Source organism: Siphateles boraxobius, unplaced genomic scaffold (assembly GCF_051911475.1).
Source record: "Siphateles boraxobius isolate OS27281-9 unplaced genomic scaffold, OSU_SipBor_1 61, whole genome shotgun sequence".
Taxonomy (NCBI): domain Eukaryota; kingdom Metazoa; phylum Chordata; class Actinopteri; order Cypriniformes; family Leuciscidae; genus Siphateles; species Siphateles boraxobius.
In genome coordinates this window covers 718,553-736,915 of record NW_027509188.1, presented here as the reverse complement: position 1 = coordinate 736,915, position 18,363 = coordinate 718,553, and the positions used below count along the sequence as shown (strand labels likewise).

General features: G+C 33.5%; 1 protein-coding gene across 2 annotated transcripts; it reads left to right on the top strand.

Annotated features, from left to right (window-relative positions):
• Window positions 1-8,043: 8,043 nt before the first annotated feature.
• LOC143718461 (uncharacterized) lies at window positions 8,044-11,979 on the top strand. 2 transcript variants are annotated; one of them, XM_077209522.1, is made up of 5 exons: window positions 8,044-8,210; window positions 8,286-8,373; window positions 8,463-8,575; window positions 9,610-9,718; window positions 11,713-11,979. In XM_077209522.1, exons 1-5 carry the CDS (start codon window positions 8,067-8,069, stop codon window positions 11,841-11,843), a joined length of 585 nt encoding a protein of 194 aa, XP_077065637.1. In that variant the 5' UTR covers window positions 8,044-8,066; the 3' UTR covers window positions 11,844-11,979. The 2 variants fall into 2 exon arrangements, with proteins under 2 accessions (XP_077065637.1, XP_077065636.1); XM_077209521.1 differs by having other exon boundaries at window positions 9,529-9,718.
• Window positions 11,980-18,363: the final 6,384 nt, after the last annotated feature.

Genomic DNA, 18,363 nt, shown 5'->3' with positions numbered 1-18,363 from the left:
CTGTCTGCAAGGTGTGTCAACAGGTGCACATTGAACGACACATTCTTAATACCATACAGCACCTCAAACTGAATCACAAACTTCTTCAGTGCAATTTCTGCTACACTGACTTCACAGAGTTTCACCTGCTGTTGAAGAAGTATATGCAAAGAAAAAACTAAAAGAAACAGGTGGTTCCAATACTTCTTCTTTAGAACACTATTTAGAATAGGCAAAGAATAGAAAAGAAGAAATGACCGCCATTCTGATGCTTTCCAGTATTTCCTGTCTTGTATTGACCTGGGTGTTCTTGTAATCTCTACCGGAGGTTTTATAGCCAACAATTCTTGGTCAATTATGTCTGCTTTCGTGCCTATGTACCACTCTTTGTTGTGATTGTTGGAGTCCAGCCACAGAGTTGCCAGTTGTCGAGTGACACCAAGACAAACACTGTGCTGATATTCTGGTACAAAACCATTAATTATCTGAAACTTTTCTAATCTCATCAATTCCGTTGGGCCTTTTACACCCTTGACTGGCAGTTGTACGGTAGCTGCCATAGCATGGTCATAATGTTCTGTTTCAGATCTGAGAAGAGGCTCTGGTCTTCTATATGGATAAGGACCTCCACCTATGTGATAGCAGAAATCACAGCCATATTGTCCATTGAATTGTTTTGTGTTTCTTAGGAGTGGGCGGGCAACTGAGTCAGAGCTACATATTAGTGCATACACCTTGGAAATATGCTCTACATTTTGTGAGTCTTTCCAAATTAACCCTTCCCTCTCAAGAGAACACAGCTCATTCACAAAAGGGGTTAGCAGAACCGACATGATAGGTTTCTTTGCACCAAACCAAATGCATGGCAAACAGATGTTGTTTTTTCTGTCCGCTGGCCGTAGTTCTATGACCTGACATTGAATGGGCCACACCTGGTAATTTGAGCTTCTGAAAATGGGAATTCCATCACAATTCCACAGTAAGCTTATGTCACAATCACCTAATTGCCCATTTTCTCTCAACTTTCTATATTCAGCTCCACACTGTATGTCATTTATTACATCTTTCTCATCTGTAGTGTGCCTTGACAAAGTTAAACTTGGATTTTCAAGAATGTCTTTGAGCTGTGATGACAAGCTCAATACTAGAAAAAAAGAGCCATTTTTCAGATTAGCATCTGCATCAAATGCTGCCTTACAGACAGCACAATTCATCGGGCTTTTCTCTCTTGTTCCTAAGTAGTTACAACATGACACACAGTAAAAATGGGGCTCATAATGACCAAACTCACCATATGATTTGTTAAAAAGGTATACGGTTTCTGGTACCAATCATGGAAAATGTTCATTAAACATTTTTAGAAGATGTTCTAAGGCAACTCCTGTTAGATTATGTCGTAACACATATGACATCAACAGCAGCAAACTCTGGCCTTTGGTAAGAGATGATCCAGGATACAGCAACTCATCACCGTTATACGGCTCCTAAGGACATGCACAGATTTGTAAGTAGTTATTTTTCCATGTTTATATTAATAGCATTCATTACATTAGTCAATTATTTTTAGGTAAATGATCTCATGAAAGAAATATCACTGTGTTTATATATATATATATACTCCATAATCAGTGGCTCCATAATCAATGCGTTTACCTGTGATTTGCTGCTTTGAAAATCTACAACTCGATCTGGTAGACTCTGGGTGGCATCAGACAGGGTTTCATCATAGTGAAGCTCAGTTAAGGTTGTCTGTATGATAAATAACAAATAAAACAAATGTCTGTTATATTTTTGCATTAACTTTAAAAAAGTAAATACTATGTATAATCTAGGGCTGCAACTAACGATTATTTTGATAATCGATTAATCGGACGATTATTTTTTCGATTAATCGATTAATCGGATAGAAATTAAATTAGATTTTTTTTTTATTATAACTAAATAAAACCGTAAATCAGGGTATTTATGTGTAAAAGTGTACTTTAAAAAGTGCAAAAGCCACACATTGAGTTTTACTAATATCAATATTTGCATTGTTTTTAATGATAATTGCTGATGGCAAGTTGACAAACATGATTATTGTTAAAAAAATGATATCCAACATATTATGTTTTAACACAATTTTTGTTAAAACAAATTTACACAGACATGTTGTTCAGATGTGAATATCTGAACTAAAAACAAACTAAAAACATCTAAAATATATAATTCATTTAATTTTTATTTAAAATTAATTATAAGGAATATAAGGATAAAATATAATATATATTATATATAATATATAAAAGAATAATATAAGGATAAATTGATTAAATAAATATAGAAAGACTGAAAACAATTGTGTGAATGTAGAGCCGCAGTAGATCGCGTTTGAAAAACAATTAAAATTAGTAGACAAATGCTATAAAAAGAGAACGGAATGGAGGTAACGTTACCCAGCAAGCTAACAGGCTTGAGTAAAGGACAGGAGAAATTATGCATTAGTGCACAAGCATTCGCTGAAAACACTGAGTACAGTGACTAAAAAACAATATTTTACTGCTGCTGTTATTAACTGCCTTTATATTTAGTGCTTCGCTTTGTAAAGACCGTTTTAATTTAACCTATTTCTGCGGTAGCGCTATTTTAATCCATCACTTACGTTGCGAGCGAACTGATTGCGCAACCTGATGCTCGAGACAAAATACAGACATCCCGGAAGTCCCGGGAGTCTCCCGCATATTGATTGCGGCTCCCTGATGCCCGCGAATTAGTTCAAACTCTCGAAATCTAGAGCGCGCAAGCAAGAGCGCGCAAGCGAGACAGAAGAGACTGCTCCAAACCGTGTAGCGCGCGCGCTCGGCAGAGCGCCTGAGGGAGAGAGACCTTGCGTGTGTGTGCGTACCAGTAAACGCTCCCCGTGACGTAAGCAGACCAACTAATCGATAATGACATTCGTTGACAACGATTTTCATAATCGATTATAATCGATTTTATCGATTAGTTGTTGCAGCCCTAGTATAATCCACAAGACCACAGCAGCTTTTAATGACATTAATGGCAGTCTGGTGGTTACTGCTGATTTGTAGTAAACTGTATGACTATTTTGGTATTTCAATACATTAAAGGAACATTACAAAAGTACTTTAAACCAAAACAATTACTCAGGAGTTGCCACTGAATACAAGTCTCGAAGACATTTACAGAATGTAAAGTTTCAAGAAAACATATGTATACAAACTACACACACACACACACACACACACACACACACACACACACACACACACACACACACACACACACACACACACACACACACACACACACACACACACACACAGTCACACACACAAAAACATGTTGGTTTCACTATATAGCATCCACCAGTAAATGTACCCAGGACACTTGTAGCCTGGTTAAAACCAGACCATTCTCAGTAGTAACTGAGTTATGGTCTGGCAAAGCTTCATAGACAAATCATTTCCAAAGGGGCGTCACCAACGGACGTCGCTCAAAGGCCGCTGGGCGCAATTGGATAGAGCTAAAACCAATCACAGCGATGAAGGATATGACATATGCAGAGCGAGTGTTGTTCTTTGCTCGGGTTTTAACAAAAAGGAAACGTTCAAATAGCTTTAAACTGCGATAGCTGATTCGAACGAGTGATTTTCCACGGCGTAATCCATCTTTGTAATGTACAAAATCTGCTTCACCGTCGCTGCGCTGTAGTCATCATGTAAAGCCGCCACAACGTTTCTGATTGGTGCCTCGATTTCGACCCATTAGAAATGGGCTTGAATGAGAATCTATCTAGAATCTAATTTTGCCGGAAGTTGTCTGGGTTTTCCAAGGCTAGGACACTTGCAAAACACTAATTAAAATCATGTTTTAGTTATTTTAGAAGCCTTTTTAAATGGTTAGGACCAGTAATATGCGCTCGCAATATTGTTTATCATCATACTTCTCTATATATGTAAAGACATTTGTCTCTCAAAAGTGTAGTGACACAAATACGCACACACAAATGACAATCGTGTCACAATACCTACAATGTGCTGCTGTTGCTATTCTAGTGTTATTTTTGTAAATAATTCATAACTTTTAACATGCATTGATGTGTATTTGTGTCACTGTAAACCGATGTGGTCCATCACATGATGTGTGTAACATTACCTGTGATGTGTTGCTTTCCAATGGCTCCGGTGGCTCCTGCATAGGATCAATCTGGGAGAAATTCTCCTCATAGCGTGCATCAAGTAAGGTTGTCTGTGTGATTGTATATATGGAAAAGTATATAAAATTAGCAATGCATAACTTTGGATACAATGTGATTTTTGACGATAATTCACAACTTTTAACATGCATTGATGTGTATTTGTGTCACTGTACACCGATGTGGTCCATCACATGATGTGTGTAACATTACCTGTGATGTGTTGCTTTCCAATGGCTCCGGTGGCTCCTGCATAGGATCAATCTGGGAGAAATTCTCCTCATAGCGTGCATCAAGTAAGGTTGTCTGTGTGATTGTATATATGGAAAAGTATATAAAATTAGCAATGCATAACTTTGGATACAATGTGATTTTTGATGATAATTCACAACTTTTAACATGCATTGATGTGTATTTGTGTCACTGTAAACCGATGTGGTCCATCACATGATGTGTGTAACATTACCTGTGATGTGTTGCTTTCCAATGGCTCCGGTGGCTCCTGCATAGGATCAATCTGGGAGAAATTCTTCTCATAGCGTGCATCAAGTAAGGTTGTCTGTATGATCGTATATATGGAATAGTAAATAAAATGTCAATAATGGTGTAATCTCTGATAATATATGGGTGTGTGTCTCTCTCCTGTGGTCTTCTGCACTGAGGGTAAAAATCCAGCCAAACGATTATAGTAAAAACATGCTTCTGACGTTAACACATCTAACTTCACAAAGTTAAACTAAAGATATGGATACATTTTGTCTTTTCAAGACAATAAATGCAAAAGCTCATTCCAAAATCTTACATGTATTACATATCAAAAGGCAAGACATCTGAGGATATTTAAAATAATTATGTTAATCTGCATCCGTGATTTTTAAAATTGGAAGCATACTTGCCTGTAGCACTGGCTTTCTACATGAGGTAATACTAATGTTATTTAATTTTTGTCTGAGGTCATAAATCAGTAACTTCACAATGAGGCTATCAAAGTGACTGATTTATGACCTCAGACAAAAATTAAATAACATTATGACATTATAACGTCATTGATTACTTATTATTAAATTTAAAACTTATTTGTGTTTATGTACGTGTGTATCTATAAATTAATTTTATTGCATATAATAAATTAAAGTAACTTTTGCATGTACCAATTGCATAAAAATGTTTATGAAAAAACAATAACAGCAAAAATGGGCATATTAAAAAAGAGACAAATTCTTACCTTGGACTGTGTGCAGAAAAGGTGTGAACATATTATGTTCTCTTTTTCTAAGAAATATTTATAGGTCCTTCTATTTGAAACCTGACATATAAAATGAGATATGTGTCAGAGTAACATTATAGCCTACCTCTTTAAATATTAAGTAAAAAATATTTAGCCTTATAAAGGTAAAAATAATAGAACTAAAAAAATAACAACTTCATCAACAACATAATATAGTAATAATAATTACTTACCTTTTTTTTTTTATACTTGGTTGTCCTTGGTTCAGGTTCATCGTTGTTTATATATGTTTTGTACTTCCTTTTTGTACGATTCATAATGGACTTCTAACTTAACGATTTGTAAATTTTCCTTTAATTATCTCTACAACATTGAACCAAATTTCCCGGTCAAATTTTGAATACAAACCAGCCAATGACGTGAAGGCGCATGATCGAATGTCAAGTAATTGGTCAAGTTGAGAGAAAATATCCTCTAACGTTAGCTTAGTAACGAGTCGACGACGAAAATTTTTGTGCATTTCCATCCTGACGCATTAAGGTAAATATTACTAAAATATTCACAAACGTTTTGATAAAACGATAAATGTAAAAGAAAAATACATTCGTTTTTCGATGTCTGTCGAGTTGTAATTTGCACTTTATTTTACTGAAACTAACGTAACTTCGACTTGATCCGCAACTTGTGAGATTTATTGTGTGACCCTTTCAAAAGATTGACTGGAGATGAAAACTCAGAGGAAAGGAAAGGTATGTAAAATACTTTAATAATATATATTTTTATATATTTATCCCCCCCCCCCCCCCTCTCCCCATTTATCCGTATAATGTATGTGTAAGTTAACTATTTAATGTGAATAGACATTTGTACTTGGCTAAAAACATATTCTACTAAAGTAATGTTACAGTTGATAATACATTTAAAACGTTTTTCTGAGTGCTGACTTTATATTGTGTTTCTGTTTTAAAATGTGTACAATTTCCATTTCCAAGGAGTAGAATAGAATATTATTTTGACTGATGCTTAAAAGAAATTCCTTTATGGTTTTTGATGTCATAGTAGTAATATTTTGAATTGAAAAAACCCCTCATAATTTTAATTAGGCAGAACAAAGTGATTTTTTAAGAATTAATACAACATTTCAGTATACAATTTTTAACTCTGCAGACAGACTTTGTTTTATCCCTACTTACAAGTAACAGAGGTATAAAGAAGTTAAATGTCATGAAATAAGTGATTAAATAAATGTTAAGTGCCTTGTAATTCAGTAATCAGATACTGTGTTCCAACTGTGTGATTCAAATAGCCTACACTGTTTAACTTACTTGTTAACTTCTTCTAATTGTAAAGGTTGTCTTCAAAACTTCACGCATGGAAGCTGCTGGATTACGAGCTAATCCAAAGAAATCAGCAAAGGTGCATTTGTGCATGAAGTTAATTTGAAATAAAAACATTATTTCAAAGCAATCTGGGATTGCCAAATTATAAAGATTTTCAAATCTATATTTTCTTAATTGGTCTTCAGAAACTATTACTACAAGCAACAACCTTAGAGGTTCACCCTACTAAATGAGTCAGATGTAGGAAAACAGTTTAATTAGATACATTATGTGACGTGGCATTGACGCACAGAAGCCAATGGCACATATTGCTATGCTTAGTGACACATTCGGAATTCATTGGTATGTCCCACTGACATTGTCGCGACACACTGACATGACACCTGACACTGAGTCGCAGAACATGTCCGTATGTTGTGACACCTCCAGTAGTGACTGGTAGATGAGTTGAGCAGCTTTACTGATATAATTGTGACACTAAATCCTTAATAAATAGCCTAATTTAGTGATATTTTAAATTAAACACATTAAAGTCAGTCATATGTGTTTTAAACATGTTATCCGTTACTGTAAAACTTTTTCAACATGATGCTGAAGACCTACACCTCCTGGTGTATGTCCATGCAGCATCATTTAAAAAATAAAGGTTTACTGTAACTCAGTGTCAGTCAGGTGTCATGTCAGTGTGTCTCGAAATTGTCAGTGGCACATGCCAATGAATTCCAGTGTCACTAAGCATAGCAACATGTGTCATTGGCTTCTGTGCGTCAGATGCCACGTTACCATGTTAATACCGCTACTGGTTACCTCTAGTCATGTAAAATATAAATAAATTCATTTATTTTGATTAATAGACAGGCAATTTTCTTTTTTAAATCTGTTGTTTGTTTACAAATAGGCTATAATAAAAAAAAATTGTTTAATGTTATTATTATTATTATTTTACAGGCACTTGAACTGACGGATTCAACCCCTATACCAAAGCAACCACACAAGAGAGACTTAACAAGAGCTGTAATTATTATTATTATTATTATTTTACTTAATGTGACCAGCCGAATGTAAGACACTTATATCACATGATTATTTCACAATGATAGAGATTAAACGTTTCCATACAATGGCTGTAGATAGTGCTTTAACTTAAAACTTGAAAAAGGGACACAGAAGTATGACAGCTTTTGCATTTCTGGTTGAAGGACAGTATTCTTTCTTATATTTATTGTAGTCACAAAATTCTTACTTTGTAGTGATAGATTGTCTTGAAATCTTAATCTTGACACTGTCCTGTGCTAAGACCCTGACAAAACAGGCAGCCACACACATGGTTGATGCCCTGAAGGAGGACCTGAGAAAACAAAAAGTACCTGATCCTAACACGGCCCCACCACTTTATGACTCAGACTCAGACTCTGACGCAACAGCCATTGATGCAGAATCCTCTCCCATGCAGGAACCACTAAGAAATGTAAGTGTTGCAATAAATAATATAAAAATAATTATTTTATATTAAACACAATGCTAAAATCTTTTTCTCTTACAGCTTGAAACAGAAAGTGAGGATGATAGCTCATCACAGTGCCCAAAAAAGACACCAAAGCTTGACGATGAAATTCTCAGTGCATTGAAAGGTATTTATGATGAAGTGTAGTTTGTTTTATAGTTGACGAAACACATGAGTTTTAAACCAATATAATGTTCACCATGTGTGTATCACTAGAGTTGCCAAAGGTAGTAAAAACACTAAAAGATATAGTGGCGGCCATGAAGGTAGCTCCAGCCTCATCAAGTGAAGTGCAACATACAAAAGTTGTATCACCACCAGCAGAAATGGTATGGATACATGCACAGATATTTTTCTCATGTTAACATATTAAACATTAACACATACATTATGCTTAAATGTAAGCAAACTACTAAAATTAAATACATTATCGACAATGTTGTGAACAAAAAATATAAACTGAGCAGTATAAAAAAGAAAATTAACTTTTTAAATGTCTTTATGTAGGTGTTTATCTGAGTTAGTACAAAGGTCCGTCTTAAACGGATAGTTCACCCAAAAATGAAAATTAGCCCATGATTTACTCACCCTGAAGCCATCCTAGGTGTATATGACATTCTTCTTTCAGACGAATACAATCTGAGTTATATTTAAAAATGTCCTGGCTCTTCCCAGCTTTATAGTGAGAATCAATGTGTATATATATATTTTTTAATGTCCATCAAAGCCTTCTATCCATGATAAAAGTGCACCACAGGCTCAGGGGGGTTAATTAAGTCCTTCTGAAGTGAAGCGCTGAGTTCGTGTTAAAAAAAAACTTTGGTTATAACTGGTAGTGTCTTAAAGGGATAGTTCACCCCAAAATGGAAGTTCGGTCATTTCCTCAGCCTTCAGTTGTAAAAAACCTGTATACATTTCTTTATTCTGCCAAACACAAAGGAAGATATGAGTGGTTTGGAACAACATGAAAATAAGGAAATCATGACAGAACTTTAAATTTTTTGGTGAACTATGCCTTAACTGTTCCACAGTTGCATGTTTATCAATTGTTTCTAAGTCGTTGAAAAAGCCAAACATTGTTTAAATTTTTTTACCAAAAAGAGATATGTAGATTTACTTAATTTTTTTTTAGCAAATTATCCTTAATTTTTTGCAGTATCCTGAAAAGGTTTTTTTTTTTTTTTTTTTGCAAGTATATATAATATAGCCAATGTTAATGTCATTGATGCGCGCACACACACTTCTGACACAATTGTTTTGTTTTTTACTGTTATCTAAATAGATGTCCCTGGGTGAAGGAATCACCATTCCAAAAAGGGCGTTCGAGAGATTGTCTAAGACCAAAATGTCAGTATTTACCCAGGAGCTGGCTGTTGTCATTTTTGGACACGAGGCTCTGGCGACATCAAGTCTAACGGGCAAAAAAACCACCAAAACAGCACTGGACTCCATCAAAGTGAATGCGCTCATTGGTATGTTTGTTGTTTCCTTTATTTAAACAGATGACAGCTACACTGAATAAATGGTACCTGGAAAAAATTGTGCTTCATGTGATGGTAGAATTTAATTTAAATTATTTTATTTAAATGCAGCATGTTAACTCCTTCACCGCCAGCATTTTTATTAAAACTTAAAACCTCCACCTGAATTTGATGATTTTTACCCATCTTCCATGGCCCCCACAATATTGTTTCTATGATTATCTGCACAAACACTATATCAAAATTAAGATCAGAGTCTTTGTCGTTAAAACAGTGTCTCATAAATGACAATCTGTCAATGGTGGGGAAACAATCAATATTGCTGATTCAAACAAAATATATTACGCTACACCAAGAAGGACTGGTAGAAATAGCTCTCTACATAACAATAGCAGGTTACCACTTTTTACAGAGGAGATGTATCTTTGTTCTATAAGTTCTGTAAGCTGTCTCTATGTGACACTGTCAGTCTGTTTTGAGTTATGTCTTTGGCCGTTTCTTAATACGTGTTCTTGTCTCTACTTGTGTTCTTGTTGACTTGTGAAACGTCATCAGTCGCTGCCCAAGTACTGTCTCAATACACAAGTTTGCATTTTGCAAGAACGGTTAAAAATCCCGGAAGTGTTCTTGACACGGCCATTTTACAGAGGATGCATCGGTTGGTAACTTGTGTGAACTTGACGGCAGAAATATCCCAGCATTCATTTCGGCATTCGAGGAAGGAGCGGGAAGCAGAGAGGCCGGTCAATATTACCAGAGACAATTTATATTACCGCCGTTTTTCCCCCACTGTTGGCTAGTGATGTACACAAACAAACAACAGAAGCAGAATGAAAAGGAGACAGGCGTTGCTTTATTGTTATGAACATTACATTGTAGTGTATGTAGAGTAGTAATCTCTTGAGCTGAGGGTAAGCTTGGGCGATAAAGCCTGGCTGTTATCGTCAATAATTCTTGTCATGTTTGGGTACTGCAGACGGCGTCTGTGCGGGGGTATTATTGCGCAATACCAGCAAGAACACATCGTCTCAAACTGTCAGCAGCGTTCTGTGCTCGTCACCTTGTGAGTTCATTCTTGCAAGAACAACTAGCAAGAGCTTTCTGCCCAAGAACACAAGTCCGTTCTTTGCATTCTTGGTTTTGAGAAACACCCTTTGTCTGTGTTCTGGAATTTAGTTCAGTTCTGTCGTTCCCCACCCCCTGCCTGTTTGTTTCCATGGTGTTTGGTTAATTGTTTGTTCTGTTTAGGTGTGTGTTGTTAATTAGTCATTATGCGTTCATTTGTCCCAGCTGTGTCTCGGTTTCCCTGATCTGTTCTGTATATTTAAGCCCTGTGTTTCAGTCTGTTCCTTGTCTGTTGTCGTTGCTATATTTGTGGTTGTTTGGTTCCCGATTTTGAGGAATAAAGAATTACTGGACTTGGATCCTGCTTCAACCTCCGTTGACACTCACACTCTCTTAACACTCTCATTAGCTCTCTGCATCACTTCTATTTTATTTATTTTTTTACTATGGATGATGTCCAAACCTTTGTATTTGAATGTGTTTATGCACTATTAAAAAATTACTATTCATAGTGCTTAACTGTACATTTAATTTTTAGCTTTCAGGTAAATGCCTTTCCGTCTCATTTTATGTGAAGGACAAGTATAAACTTTTTCTGAAGATTTATAGATTTGATTTTGTCCCTTGGTCTTTTCATCCATCATTTAATAATGCTATATCAACAATATGCATACAATTTGTGTGGATGGTAACCCATCTATTGCTGTTGTACTACACAGAACTATTAGACCATTACAGGTTTATTTGGTCAAATAATTTATGCATTATAATTTATGAAAAAATATATATATTTAGGTTGCATATATTGTTTTCATGTCTCTTTACTTTATAAATGTATGGCCTAGATAAACCAATTGCATCTAAATCGGATAACAGTGATTATCATATTAAATAAAATGTTTTTATTTTTGTGTTCACAGATGCTGTGATTACTCGTTTTGAAGGGACCACTCCTTCTCAAGTCAGGGCTGTACTTCGACAGAAGTGCAACAATGAGAGTTATGCAAAAAAAATTCAGGAAAGTGGTGTCTTTAGAGGCGATAAGAATTAAATGATCATTAGACTGAAGTAACCTACCAAAGGGGTTGTTAATTTAAAGTTCATGCAGTTCTTAATTTGTTGTCTGTTAAAATGTGAAGAATTAATAATGTAAGTCAACTTTTTTGAGTTTTTTTTTTTCTAAGGGATTTAATTATGCAATATTGATACTTGTATGATTCTAATTTTACAATATTAAACTAAGATTATCCTTATAATTTTTTTTGTTTTCTAATTTATTTATTTTTTTGTTTGGACATTAAAAACTTTATTCATTCATTAAATTTACTTTTGGAAAACCAAAAATTTGATTCATCATTTGACTACCAACCTTTTTTATTGTTAGTGTAAGCATTGTGGTTTTTGTTATTTTGCAATGCATTAAACTGAAATGAATACATATTTAATTAACTAGTTTTTTTCTCAGTTATATTACATAATAAGCCTATTTTACATACAATAGAAGTAGTTAAAGTACATTATGTAGAAAGATGCATTAAAATCACTCTTAAGTTCAACTGATTGCATTTAATGTAAATTTAACAATTATATTTATTTTGCAAATTTGTATTTGTGTTTGAAACATTACATTTAATTAAGAATTAAGTGTACTGTTAATTTACATTAAAGTATATTTTAGTTCACATTAATTGCTTGTTGGGAGATTGAACAGTGCACTTTAACTATATTTTAAAAACACTAGAAGCATTTATGAAAGTAGGTATAAAATTGTATTAAAGTCCCACTTAAGTTGTTCCAAAAAATCACTCTTAATGGCAACTTATTGCATTTTATTTCTACTTAACATGTGATATATTTGACATTAATTACCCTTAATGTGCATTCAGTGTGCCGAAAACATTGCATTTAATTCACACTTAAGTGTATTGTTGACTGACATTAAAGTATATTTGAGTTCACATTAATTGCGTCATTATATTGTGTAGTGCACTTTAACTGTATTTTAAATACACTGGAAGCAATTGTGAAAGTATATATCAAGTTGTATTAAAGTACCAATTAAGTTGTTTTAAAAAAAATCACTCTTAATGGCAACTTATTACATTTTATTTTAACTTAATATATGATACATTTGAACTTAATTACACTTAATGTGCATTAAGTGAGTTGAAAACATTGCATTTAATTCACACTTAAGTGTATTGTTAACTGACATTAAAGTATATTTTTAATCACATTAATTGCGTGTCATTATATTGTGTAGTGCACTTTAACTATAATTTAAATACACTAGAAGCAATTATGAAAGTATATATAAAGTTGTATTAAAGTACCAATTAAGTTGTTCCAAAAAATCACTCTTAATTGCAACTTATTACACTTTATTTCAACTTAATATGTGATATATTTGAAATAAATTACACTTAATGTGCATTCAATGCCCCGAAAACATTGCATTTAAGTCACACTTAAGTGTATACATTTAAAGTGTATTATTTTTGTAATAAGTACACTTTATAAAAGTACACTAAAGTACACTTTTTTTTCACAAGGGATATAATGTGGATTACTGACATTAACCGCTATAACTGCTACGTCTGTCAATTTAAATTGTCGTATGCTTAATCTATGTAACGTATAGTGGCATAAAACAACTAACGTTATAAAAACATTGCACACTGTGTTTGCAAAAAACAAAATGGTTATTAATGGTAATTACATGACATTAAGGCCTCAATTGTCCCCTGGACAAGTAAATGGGTTAACAGAATAAAATGTTAACTTACTTGTATTGTGAATATAATTTATTCTGAAGGCGCTCTAATTAAACACATTTGTGATATTTAAAGGGTTAGTTCACCCAAAAATGAAAATTCTGTCAGTAATTACTATTAAAATAATTACTGACAGAATTTTCATTTTTGGGTGAACTAACCCTTTAACTTCAGAAAATGTTAGGCTAACTTCATTGAAATTTGGCTGTCATCTTTCATGTCAAAATCTTACATTTAATCAAAAAAATAAAAATAAAATTAAATGATTTACACTGCTAAATTAAAACGGCAATAAATAATGTTATGAACGTTTTTAAATTTAATTTAATAGGTAAAAACTACGAAATTTGCATATTGCAAAAAATGCAAAGACCATTTGTTTTCGAGGAAGCAATAGTGGTGAAAAACAACAGAAACATACTGCTTGTATCTTGAACTGAGCTGTATTTTAAAACCTGTGTGACTGTTGAAATCATGTTAATAATTTTGGAAAACCGCAATCTTGAGATGTTGTTAAGCTACAAGTTAGAAAAATAAAAATCAGAATGATTCTCTCAATGTTACCCTATTTTATGTTTACTTAATTATTATTATTATTAGGCTATTTTATAATTGAAATTTGAATCTACTTGTCTGGCAAGACAGCTAGTAAAAATACTCTTCACTTATCCCTTCAAAAAATACACAGAAGGAATGACGACTATCCCTTTAATTTGTGTTTATATTCGTTCAGCCCATTCTGATGCTGAATTGTCATTGTCAGCATCATAATATATCTTTTCTATATTATAATTACAGATGTTTACAAGGACTTAATTACAAAGAGAGATGCTTTTAAGAGAGGAGAAGACATCTGGAAGAACACCATTCTGCAAGGGAAAAAAACATCTGAGGCTTCATGATGAAACATCTTAACCTTCAGGATTATTGTGTTTAACAATAATGATTCGCCTGCCTGCCTTTTTATGCTAACTACAATTTGTTGTTTTTAGAGTGCAAGTGCATCTCAAACTGCAGCTGCTGTTGCAATGGGAGACAAACTAAAGAGACCTTCGGGACTTGAAAAGAAAAAAAGCAGCTCCTGTAACCTCCACTCCAATGTCAGATGATTCAGATAACACTGAAATTGACATGTTTGAAAATATACAGAGACCATCAAGGAAGAGAGTAAGCCATGTTTTATTTTCATAATAGAACCTCAAAGTTTTTTTGCCTCTGATCTATTTTAACTCCATTTTCCACCTCCATTTTAAGAGATTTTCAAATCTGAGCAAGGTTATCCATGACTTTTTCTCAGAAGGCGATTCCGATTTTCCGAGTTTTCACTCAAGACTGGAAACAAATGTTTATTAAATGTAAAAACATTTTTTAGTTCAGTTTATTTTCATTTTTATGGGAGTTTCAGGGAGTATGTGTTAGTCGTCATGATATGTTCTCTTTGCATGTTCTATTGTGTCACTTCTCGTTTCACTAAATCTGTTCAACAAAGTTGAATAGTGCAAATTTAGTGTGAACCATAGTGTTACAATAGACACATTAAGTAGAAATATAATTACGTTTAATTGGTAACACTTTACAATATTAAACATTAGTCCATGTATCAACTAACATGAACTAACCATGAGCAATACATTTGTTACTGTTTTTGTTCATCTTTGTTAATGTTAGTTAATACAAATCCAGCTGTTCATTGTTTGTTCATGTTAGTTCACAGTTCATTAACTAATGTTAACAAGATTTTAATAAAGTATTATTAAATGTTGAAATTAACATTAACAAAGATTAACAAATGCTGAAGAAGTATTGTTAATTCTTAGTTAATGTTAACTAATGTAGTTAACTAATGAACCTTATTGTAAAGTGTTACCGTTTAATTAAACCAAATGTTTAATTGAGCCTCTTCTAACCTTGTATCCAATGTAACAAATACAGGCTGCACTGGACAGTGACGACGAGGAGGAGATGGAAGGAGATAGAAGTAAGGAATTTGACAACAGTCTTTTGCAGTGTACATCTCCCCGGAAGACTCGTGTTGAGCTTGATGATGATGTTGTCAAAGCTTTGAAAGGTAAATTACCAGGAATTGAAATGTAAACATGAAACCTTTATTTATTTATTTATTTATTTATTTATACAAACCCTGACTTAAGAATTCATTATTTGTTCGTTTTTATAGATGTATATTATGTGTGCATTTGGACACTACACCTAGCTTCTTTTTTTTTTTGTTAATCTGCCCAATGAGTTAAGTTAAAGGTTTAATTAATGTTACAAATGCAATTGTTGTTGACTGTGTATGTTCACAATCAGAAAGGTTTTTCAAATTAACAAAGGCTTTATGGGTTTGGAACGACATGAGTGTGCGTAATTATTGATATAAGTTTCATTTCTGGGTGAACTAACACTTGAAGTCTATTTCAGTTAGAGTATTTTGATAGGGTATCTCAGCCAGCATGGAGAGGAAAAGTCATCTTGGTCACTCTCTATTAACAGCTATGGCAGAGTATTGCTTTGAGACAGACTTAAAAACAGAAGAAATTGTTTTTCTGTCCTGTAAGACCTAGCAGATAATACAGTATAGTGTGGTGGGGTGTTTTTTTTTTAACCTTTTGTAAACATGACTGTTTTACATTTATATGGTTGTATGTCTTGTATTCAGCTTTTTTACATTCAATCAAACTTTTACCAGCTGTAACCAACTTGTAACTTTCCATAGAATTTTCTGTCTTTATTAATATTTAATAATTAATGTAATAGCATTAAATTTACAGTAATGCTTCATTACAAAATATATTTAAGCATTTAAACAAGAGACCAAGTACACATGAAGAAGAACACAAACTAGTGTTTGTTCTGCCCTAACTTTGTATAACATTCAACTTTATCTTGTCTTGTAGAGCTTCCAGGGATAGTATCATCACTCAAAGAGGTCTTAGAGTCGATGAAAAGAGGTTCATACAGCTCAAGCCCAAGTTCAACTGAGCTGTGTGTTCCTGAAACCTCAGAAATGGTTAGAAAAATCTTTATGATAAAGAAAAATCATATTTGTAATAATCATTTTATCTGTCTTTTTGGGCATGAACACTTCAGAAAGTTTTCTGAATCAAGTAACACGGTGACAGCTTTTTATTTGAATTATAAAGGAACAAGTTTATACTAATACTTTAATATACTTATACTTTTACTTATAATACTTATACTTTTTTATTCTACACAGATTTCCCTCGGTGATTCTAACGTAAAAGTTCCCAAGAGAGTCAATGACAGACTCAACAAGTCACGAGCTTCTCTATTCACACAAGATTTGGCCACTTTACTTTTTGGTAGAGAAACTTTAGCCAGATGCACACTTACTGGTAAATCGGGAATTCATTCAAAACACCAGCTGGACCCTCACATGGTGCAAGCCATCATAGGTATGTTTCTGCTCATCATCATTTTTTTTTTTTTGGGGGATAGAGATGCACTGATTACAATTTTCTTGGCCGATTCCGATTTTCCTTGAGTTTGACCTTCCGATACCGATTTTAGCCGATTCCGATTTCATTTTTTCAAACCACTTTACAGCACACACAAATATTAATTTTCTATCTTCTCATGGCCGATCATGTGAAAATCGGCCAATTCCGGTCACCAGCTGATCAAACAGTGCATCTCTACTCTCGAAGTCAAAGGGGGCTGACTAAAACAAATATCAATGCTAAAAATAAAGATTCACATTTGTTATACATTATAATTATTATACTTCTTGGCTGAATATACTTTTCCAGTTAATCAGTTAAACTCTATTTTTTCCCTGTGATACAGTGACATAACATGTAAACTTTACAGTTGTTCAGCAACACTTAAAGGGATCCTCCACCCAAAAATGAAAATTATGTCATCATTGACTCAAGTTGTTGCAACTCCACATGAGTTTCTTTCTTCTGCTGAACACAAAGGAATATATTTTGAAGAACGATTGGAACTTTGGCACCATTGACTTATATAGTATTTTTTTTCTACTATGGAAGTCAATGGTGCCAAACAACTGTTTGGTTCCAATAGTTCTTCAAAATATCTTCCTTTGTGTTCAGCAGAAGAACTCATACAGGTTTTAATAATAATAATAATAATAATAATAATATTCTTTCCCTTTCACAGACACTGTGATCAAACAGTTTCCGAACACGACAGTGTCTGAGGTGCGAGCACTCATCAGAAGAAAATGCAACAATGAGTCAAACTCAAATACCAATCACTCTCCACTTGAAGGATGAATATGGTTGAAGTTGTTACAGTACTGTAACTGTTTGCAGTTATTTCATTTAATGGTTTGCAGATATTAATGACAGCACTTTATTGACTGTATCTAGGCTTTATTTTGTTGTTGTTGTTGTTTATAATACCCCTGCAGGTCACTGTAATTTATATTAATGTATTTTGTTTACAGTTTATATAAGCTGCTGTACTGATGTACATTGGGTGTAGTAAATTAAAGTTTACTAGCTTTCAAAGTGTGTGTGTTATATTCAAATATTTTTTTACTGTGTGTTGTACTGAATGAAAATTTTTCACTATAATTTTAGTACATTTAAATATATTATTTTCGTACTTAATTGTTTGTAAAAATATATTTTTAATATACTAATAGTGGCTCTTTCAGTGTTCTACTAATACATTATCAATATGCTAATATTATATTTAAAATATACTGGTAACACATTAATGTAAAGCTAAAAATATACTACAACTATAGTTCTAAAATACCTTTAAAGTGTATTAAAAATACAATCTAAATAAGTAGTATTAAATTAC

Coding starts and splice junctions, on each gene's coding strand:
- LOC143718461 (XM_077209521.1), top strand. CDS start 8,067: ATGGTTGATGCCCTGAAGGAGGACCTGAGAAAACAAAAAGTACCTGAT. Junction 8,211..8,285: donor TGCAGGAACCACTAAGAAAT/GTAAGTGTTGCA, acceptor TTTCTCTTACAG/CTTGAAACAGAAAGTGAGGA. Junction 8,374..8,462: donor AATTCTCAGTGCATTGAAAG/GTATTTATGATG, acceptor GTGTATCACTAG/AGTTGCCAAAGGTAGTAAAA.